The following is a 9,291-nucleotide window of genomic DNA, read 5'->3' as shown; positions in this document are numbered from 1 at the left end:
TCCCTCCCTCCCTCCCTCCTTCTCTCTCTCTCATCCTTCTCTCTCTCCCTCCTTCCCTCCTTCATTCTCTCTCTCTCTCCCTCCCTCCCTCACTCTCTCTCTCCTTCTCTCTCTCTCATCCTTCTCTCTCTCCCTCCCTCCCTCCTTCATTCTCTCTCTCTCTCTCCCCTCTCTCTCTCCCTCTCATCCTTCTCGCTCTCTCGCTCTCTCGCTTTCTCATCCTCCCTCCCTCCTTCATTCTCTCTCTCTCTCATCCTTTTCTCTCTCTTTCTCTCTCTTTCTCCCTCCCTCCCTCCCTCTCATCCTTCTCGCTCTCTTTCTTTCTCCCTCCCTCCCTCCTTCACTCTCTATCATCCTTCCTCCTTGTCTTATCTCCAACACACACAATCCGTCCACGCTGTCTCCCAGACACACACACACACACACAGACTCCCATCGTTATGTTTCAGAAACATCAGCCCCCCCCGTGTGTATCAGTCTCCACATGATGTGTTGATGATGCCATCTAAACATTCCTCTCATTTCTCCAGCTTGCATAGCTCTGCTCAGACCCGGCTTGGTAAGGAACTGTTTCCTCATCATGTCTCCCCCCTTTGGTCCAGCCCTCTATCCGCTGTGCCTGCCCTCCATCTACTGTATGTACTGTACAGTACTGTACGCCATGTCATTCCTGAGGCGTTAGAGGACGAGCAACAAAACAGCCTTTTTTAATTCATTCATGTGTTCTCTGGAGAAACACGTCTCATGGATATCCCACAAAGCAGTTTGGTTTTAGTCCTTTTTTATCTCCTCCTTTTCTTCAGCATCCCCCCCCCCATCTCCCCTCCAATCATTTAGTTTGCTTGTCATCAATGTGGAATTATTAAAAGCAAATGTATAGATGAAGCATTAAGTCCTCAAAAACTCCTCAAAAAGGTCAAAACACAGCCGTGTGTTCCAAATGTACCCCAAGGAAGGACATTATACAGTTAAATAATCAGCGTTATTATATTATTATGTACAGTGTCTGGAAAGCATTTCCAAACGGCGTGGGGCTAGCTGACGAAGGAAGGTGACGAAACAGCCCCTCTTTCACATTGATCAGTATAGAAAGGACGAGTCTCTGCATCTGGATCAATAGATCAGCTGATCAGTAGTCAGTTGAATTGATCAGGTGATTCAATTCATCAGTTGAGCTGGTCTTCGTATTGTTTGCGGAAACAGTCTCCTGCAGGGAAGAATTCCCAACACCGTTCCTGATACATCTTCCACACGTACGACTCCTGGAGACAGGGGGGAGGGGGGAGGATAGAGAGGGAAGGGGGGAGGGGAGGAAGGATAGAGAGGGAAGGGGGAGGGAGGGAAGGAGGGAGAGGGAAGGGGGAGGGAGGGAGGGGAGGATAGAGAGGGAAGGGGGAGGGAGGGAAGGATAGAGAGGGAAGGGGGGAGGGAGGGGAGGAGGGAGAGGGAAGGGGGGAGGGAGGGGAGGAAGGATAGAGAGGGAAGGGGAGGGAGGGAAGGATAGAGAGGGAAGGGGGGAGGAGGGAAGGATAGAGAGGGAAGGGGGGAGGAGGGAAGGATAGAGAGGGAAGGGGGAGGGAGGGAAGGATAGAGAGGGAAGGGGGGAGGGAGGGAAGGGAGGATAGAGAGGGAAGGGGGAGGGAGGGGAGGGATAGAGAGGGAAATGGGAGGGAGGGGAGGATAGAGAGGGAAGGGGGAGGGAGGGGAGGATAGAGAGGGAAGGGGGGAGGGAGGGGAGGAAAGGGAGGGGTATCAGACGGTTGATTTAATATATAACAAGTTGTAATAAAGATGGCTACCATCCAGGATAATGTACCTCTACAGTCACAAGTCAATGTTCTCTCTACTAACATACAGTAACTTCACTAAGGTGCAATGAAAATGATAACCTGGACAAATGTGGCCTACGTGATCTGGAGATTTGTCTTTTTGGAATTTTTTATTTCCCTGAGGTTAAATGGTTCTCTTCCTGGTTTGTATGCGTTGTAATCATTTCCCTGAGGTCAAATGGTTCTCTTCCTGGTTTGTATGTGTTGTAGTCATTTCCCTGAGGTTAAATGGTTCTCTTCCTGGTTTGTATGTGTTGTAGTCATTTCCCTGGAGGTTAAATGGTTCTCTTCCTGGTTCATATGTGTTGTAGTCATTTCCCTGAGGTTAAATGGTTCTCTTCCTGGTTCGTATGTGTTGTAGTCATTTCCCTGAGGTTAAATGGTTCTCTTCCTGGTTTGTATGTGTTGTAGTCATTTCCCTGAGGTTAAATGGTTCTCTTCCTGGTTCGTATGTGTTGTAGTCATTTCCCTGAGGTCAAATGGTTCTCTTCCTGGTTTGTATGTGTTGTAGTCATTTCCCTGGAGGTTAAATGGTTCTCTTCCTGGTTTGTATGTGTTGTAGTCATTTCCCTGAGGTTAAATGGTTCTCTTCCTGGTTTGTATGTGTTGTAGTCATTTCCCTGACGTCAAATTATTCTCTTTTCTACAAATCTAAGTGTGTGTTCAGAGAGTGACGGAGCATAATGCTGATGAAACAATAAAGGTGTTTTCTCCTCTGAGGTGCGGTGCAGAGCTAACAACACTGGGGAGGAATAAGATTGTTGTGTGAGTGATGGGAAGGAAAAGTCTATTTTGTGTGTACTTGTGTCCAAAATCGTACCCTATTACCTTTATAGTGCACTACATTTGACTAGGGACCCTATGGACCCTATGTGCTCTGGTCAAAAGGAGTGCACTACATATGGAATCAGGTGCCATTTGAGGTGTAAACCTGAGACTCTTACCTGGCCTGTGTGCTCTGTTTCATCTTTGTTAATGAGATACATCACAAAAAAGCTGGAAAGCAAAAAAGGGCCACAAAACAGAAAGGCATTTAGAATTAGGATCATTTCAATCAGACAGCTGACAGATAGTTTAACTTTCATATCGCATCACAAACCCAAAAATACAAGATTTTGTTATTCCAGTGTTTGGTAACAAAGTCAACATCACAAACCCAAAATACAAGCTTTTGTTATTCCAGTGTTCGGTAACAAAGTCGACAACCCCTGTACAGTCTCTAAAACATGGTTAAACCATCGTTAAGATCTCATGGATGGTCAGTCGTCCATAGCTCTGTCTAGGAATTTGAGAGTGGTTCCATTTCTCCAGTCCCATCCCTCATCTTTATTCCAAAAAACAGAGGTGGGGACAAAACTTTGTTTATGATTTCCCACTCCTTTTCACTCTAGCTGTTCTGCAGAACCAACAAGACAACATTTCTGCACCTGAACAAGGCAGTTAACCCACTGTTCCTAGGCTGTCATTGAAAATAAGAATTTGTTCTTAACTTACTTGCCTAGTTAAATAAAGTTAAAATTTAAAATAAAAAAAATTAAAGAGGGGGGGAAGTGGACACAGTAGTAAGCTAAACCTCATAACTCTGTCCCCTCTAACAGAGTCTGGACACTGACTGGAGATGACAGGGTGGACGTATGTCCCTGACAGACTCTGGACACTGACTGGAGATGACAGGGTGGACGTTTGTCTCTGACAGACTCTGGACACCGACTGGAGATGATAGGGTGGACATATATCTCTGACAGACTCTGGACACTGACTGGAAATGACAGGTGGGGACGTATGTCTCTGACAGACTCTGGACACTGACTGGAGATGACAGGGTGGACGTATGTCTCTGACGGACACTGACTGGAGATGACAGGGTGGACGTATGTCTCTGACAGACTCTGGACACTGACTGGAGATGACAGGGTGGACGTTTGTCTCTGACAGACTCTGGACACCGACTGGAGATGACAGGGTGGACATATATCTCTGACAGACTCTGGACACTGACTGGAAATGACAGGTGGGGACGTATGTCTCTGACAGACTCTGGACACTGACTGGAGATGACAGGGTGGACGTATGTCTCTGACGGACACTGACTGGAGATGACAGGGTGGACGTATGTCTCTGACAGACTCTGGACACTGACTGGAGATGACAGGGGGGGACGTACTGTATGTCTCTGACAGACTCTGGACACTGACTGGAGATGACAGGGGTGGACGTATGTCTCTGACAGACTCTGGACACTGACTGGAGATGACAGGGTGGACGTATGTCTCTGAGAGGACACTGACTGGAGATGACAGGGTGGACGTATGTCTCTAACAGACTCTGGACACTGACTGGAGATGACAGGGTGGGACGTAAGTCTCTGACAGACTCTGGACACTGAGTGGAGATGACAGGGTGGACGTATGTCTCTGACAGACTCTGGACACTGACTGGAGACAAAAGGGGGTGGACGTATGTCTCTGACAGACTCTGGACACTGACTGGAGACGACAGGGGGTGGACGTATGTCTCTGACAGACTCTGGACACTGACTGGAGACGACAGGGGTGGACGTATGTCTCTGACAGACTCTGGACACTGACTGGAGACGACAGGGGTGGACGTATGTCTCTACTCACAGATAGTTGGCCAAGTTGTGCTCCTGCAGGGTGTGGGTTTCGAAGCCGTGAGGTACTGTGTCAAAGTAGTCGTTTCCTATTCCGCAGATGAAGCATTTGGTCTGCAAGAGAAAGACAAGTCTGTATGTGATGCTGCCAGTGTGATGCTGCCAGCCAACCTCATCTCTCTACATGTCACTCGACACAGGGGCAAGACGGCTCAGATTCATCTCATTTTGAGTTTCCAACACCAGTGTTTCACATCTATCACCAAATTCTACAATGAGGGAAGACACAGATCCAGAGCATCAGACTGTATAAGACAGTGGTTCTTCAACCTCTCCTCAGGTCCCCCAGACGTTCTTCAACCTCTCCTCGGGATCCCCAGACGTTCTCCAACGTCTCCTCGGGACCCCCAGACGTTCTCCAACGTCTTCTCTGGTCCCCAGACGTTCTTCAACCTCTCCTCAGGACCCCCAGACGTTCTCCAACCTCTCCTCGGGACCCCCAGACATTCTCCAACATCTCCTCTGGTCCCCAGACGTTCTTCAACCTCTCCTCAGGACCCCCAGACGTTCTCCAACGTCTTCTCTGGTCCCCAGACGTTCTTCAACCTCTCCTCAGGACCCCCAGACGTTCTCCGACGTCTTCTCTGGTCCCCAGACGTTCTCCAACCTCTTCTCAGGACCCCCAGACATTCTCCACCGTCTTCTCTGCTCCCCAGACGTTCTCCAACCTCTCCTCAGGACCCCCAGACGTTCTCCAACGTCTTCTCTGGTCCCCAGACATTCTCATGTCCCTAGAGGGTTCTCCAACCTCTCCTCAGGTCTCTAGACGTTCTCCAACCTCTTCTCAGGACCCCCAGACATTCTCCAACGTCTTCTCTGCTCCCCAGACGTTCTCCAACCTCTCCTCAGGACCCCCAGACGTTCTCCAACGTCTTCTCTGGTCCCCAGACATTCTCATGTCCCTAGAGGGTTCTCCAACCTCTCCTCAGGTCCCTAGACCTTCTCCAACCTCTCCTCTGGTCCCCAGACGTTCTCCAACCTCTCCTCAGGTCCCTAGACGTTCTCCAACCTCTCCTCTGGTCCCCAGACGTTCTCCAACCTATCCTCTGGTCCCCAGACGTTCTTCAACCTCTCCTCAGGACCCCAACAGTTCCATGTATTTAACTATTCCACAGCTAGCTCACCTGATTCAACTTGTCAACTAACCATGGAGAGGTTAGAGAACTCATGGTGTCAGATACCAGTTATGATTTTCCTGTCAGATGAGTTGGTTTTAACATAACCAGTCAATAGCCCTTCAGCTGACAATACATTCAATCATTGCTGCTTTGCCTCCCCTCCCTACGACTAGGAGTCATCTAGCCCTAGTGTCCATGGATGCCTTCCCAAACGGCACCCTATTCCCTATGTAGTGCACTACTTTTTTTTACCATGGCCTACAGGGCTCTGGTTAACCTCTATGGGCTCAACAGCCAGTGGAATCCCGTGGCGCGCTATTCAAATAGCCATGAAATGCTATTACTTCAATTTCTCAAACATATGACTATTTTACACCATTTTAAAGACAAGACTCTCGTTAATCTAACCACACTGTCCGATTTCAAAAAGGCTTTACAACGAAAGCAAAACATTAGATTATGTCAGCAGAGTACCCAGCCAGAAATAATCAGACACCCATTTTTCAAGCTAGCATATAATGTCACAAAAACCAAAACCACAGCTAAATGCAGCACTAACCTTTGATGATCTGCATCAGATGACACTCCTAGGACATTATGTTATACAATACATGCATGTTTTGTTCAATCAAGTTCATATTTATATCAAAAACCAGCTTTTTACATTAGCATGTGACTAGCATGTGACTAGCATTCCCACCGAACACTTCCGGTGAATTTACTAAATTACTCACGATAAACGTTCACAAAAAACATAACAATTATTTTAAGAATTATAGATAAAGAACTCCTTTATGCAATCGCTATGTCCGATTTTAAAATAGCTTTTCGGTGAAAGCACATTTTGCAATATTCTGAGTAGATAGCCCGGCCATCACAGGCTAGCTATTTTGACACCCACCAAGTTTGGTACTCACCAAACTCAGATTTACTATAAGAAAAATTGGATTACCTTTGCTGTTCTTCGTCAGAATGCACTCCCAGGACTTCTACTTCAATAACAAATGTTGGTTTGGTTCCAAATAATCCATAGTTATATCCAAATAGCAGCGTTTTGTTCGTGCGTTCAAGACACTATCCGAAGGGTAGAGAAGGGTGACGCGCCCGACGCGTTTCGTGACAAAAAAATTCTAAATATTCCATTACCGTGAAGCATGTCAAACGCTGTTTAAAATCAATTTTTAATGCGATTTTTCTCGTAAAAAAGCGCTAATATTCCGACCGGGAAACCCTGTTTTCGTTCAAAGACTGAAAATGTAAACATGGTGGAGTCTCGTTGCCCCAGTCTCATTGTTCTCAGATCGACCACTTACCAAATGCGCTACTGTTTTTCAGCCATGGCCTGCAAAGTCATCATTCAACGTTCTGGCGCCTTCTGAGAGCCTATGGGAGCGTTAGAAAATGTCACGTTATGCCAGAGATCCCCTGTTTTGGATAGAGATGATCAAGAAATGGTCAGAGAGGGCGCTTCCTATTTGGAATCTTCTCAGGTTTTGGCCTGCCAAATGAGTTCTGTTATACTCACAGACACCATTCAAACAGTTTTAGAAACTTTAGGGCATTTTCTATCCAAATCAAACAATTATATGCATATTCTAGTTACTGGGCATGAGTAGTAACCAGATTAAATCGGGTACGTTTTTTATCCGGCCGTGCAAATACTGCCCCCTATCCCCAACAGGTTAAAAGTAGTGCACTATAAAAGGAATAGGGTATTATTTGGGATGCACACAATATCATACTGTAAGGGCTGTCTTCAGAAATGGACTAAAATGCAGCGGAGTTAGTATTAATCTTTCAATTTAACTAGAAAGAACACTATAACCAACAAAACAAGGATACTGACAGCCAACAGTCCTGTCAGGTGCAAACACACTAAACAAGAAACAATTACCCACAACCCCAAAGAAAAACACACACTACTATATAGGACTCCCAATCAAAGGCAACTCAACACACCTGCCTTCAATTGGGAGTCCAACCTCAATTAACTAAACATAGAAAAACAAAAACTCTGCCACGTCCTGACCAAAACGAATACAATTACGCCCTCTGCTGGTCAGGACGTGACAGTACCCCCCCCCTAAAGGTGCAGACCCCAGAATGCACCTTAAAAAAGAAAACCCAAAATATCCCAAATACCCCAACAAAACCAATAAACAATACCCCCTAAACAATAAGGGAGGGAAGGGAGGGTGGCTGCCGTCAACGACGGCACTGTGCTACACCCCCCCCTCCCCAACCCACCTATATAGGAGGCGGCTCTGGTGCTGGACGTCGACCTCGCTCCACCTTCAGCGTCGCCCACTTCGGTGGCGCCGAAAGCTGCGCCGGGCAGACGGGCCACTCGGCCTGACCCTGGCAGACGGACCACTCTGACTGGGCCGGAGGACAGGCGGGCCACTCGGGCTGGGCAGGATGACTGGCGGGCCACTCGGGCTGGGCCGGATGACAGGCGGGGCACCCTGGCAGATCCGGGCAGACGGGCCACCCTGGCAGATCCGGCAAGTCGGGCCACAATGGCAGACTCGGGCAGTCGGGCCTCCGGCAGACCCGGGCAGTCGGGCCGCACCGGCAGACCCGGGCAGTCGGGCCGCTCCGGCAGACCCGGGCAGTCGGGCCGCTCCGGCAGACCCGGGCAGTCGGGCCGCTCCGGCAGACCCGGGCAGTCGGGCCGCTCCGGCAGACCCGGGCAGTCGGGCCGCTCCGGGATCTCCGGGCAGACGGGCCGCTCCGGCGGCTCCTGACTGGCGGGCCGCTCCGGCGGCTCCTGACTGGCGGGCAGCTCCGGCGACTCCTGACTGGCGGGCAGCTCCGGCGACTCCTGACTGGCGGGCAGCTCCGGCGACTCCTGACTGGGGGCAGCTCCGGCGACTCCTGACTGGCGGGCAGCTCCGGCGACTCCTGACTGGCGGGCAGCTCCGGCGACTCCTGACTGGCGGGCAGCTCCCGCGACTCCTGACTGGCGGGCAGCTCCCGCGACTCCTGACTGGCGGGCAGCTCCGGCGACTCCTGACTGGCGGGCAGCTCCGGCGACTCCTGACTGGCGGGCAGCTCCGGCGACTCCTGACTGGCGGGCAGCTCCGGCGACTCCTGACTGGCGGGCAGCTCCGGCGACTCCTGACTGGCGGGCAGCCGCGCCAACGTGTCGAAGGAAACACTGTTCAACTGACGACCAACGCTAGCTTGCAGGCGCCCGGTCCGCCAAAAGGAGTCGCTAGAACGCGGCCAAACCCTCGGCCAAACCCTCCCCTAACCCAGATGACGCTGGGCCAATTGTGCGCCACCCGATGGGACTCCGGGTCAAGGCCGGTTGTGACACAGCCGGGAATCGAACCCCAGGCTGTAGTGACGCCGCAACACTGCGATGCAGTGCCTTAGACCGCTGAGACACTTGGGAGGCCATGACTACCTGTTAAACTAGTCTCTGTTTCAGAGCTGTGGGAATATGACTAGCTGTTAAACTAGTCTCTGTTTCAGAGCTGTGGGAATATGACTACCTGTTAAACTAGTCTCTGTTTCAGAGCTGTGGGAATATGACTACCTGTTAAACTAGTCTCTGTTTCAGCAATGACACATTCCCAGTCTCTGTTTTCTCAGCGTTGTGTGAATATGAATACGTGTTTAACAACGATGTGCTTCAGCAGTTTCCTCCCCCCCGTTGAGCCTCTTT

General features: G+C 49.8%; 1 protein-coding gene across 1 annotated transcript in view; it reads right to left on the bottom strand.

Annotated features, from left to right (window-relative positions):
* Positions 1 to 829: 829 nt before the first annotated feature.
* The window catches only part of ryr2a (ryanodine receptor 2a (cardiac)), an 812,428-nt gene continuing 803,966 nt past the window's right edge, over positions 830 to 9,291 (bottom strand). Inside the window, exons 106-108 of the mRNA XM_045687844.1 lie at positions 4,454 to 4,554; positions 2,774 to 2,825; positions 830 to 1,262 (exon numbers count right to left, since the gene is read on the bottom strand). Of these exons, the coding sequence (XP_045543800.1) occupies positions 1,167 to 1,262; positions 2,774 to 2,825; positions 4,454 to 4,554 (249 nt within the window). The 3' untranslated portion in view covers positions 830 to 1,166. The remainder of the gene's footprint in view (positions 1,263 to 2,773; positions 2,826 to 4,453; positions 4,555 to 9,291) is intronic.

The sequence above is a fragment of the Salmo salar genome, chromosome ssa01 (genome assembly GCF_905237065.1).
Source record: "Salmo salar chromosome ssa01, Ssal_v3.1, whole genome shotgun sequence".
NCBI classification, from domain to species: domain Eukaryota; kingdom Metazoa; phylum Chordata; class Actinopteri; order Salmoniformes; family Salmonidae; genus Salmo; species Salmo salar.
Note: the sequence above shows the minus strand (reverse complement) of the source record. Positions and strands in the feature narration are given on the sequence as shown.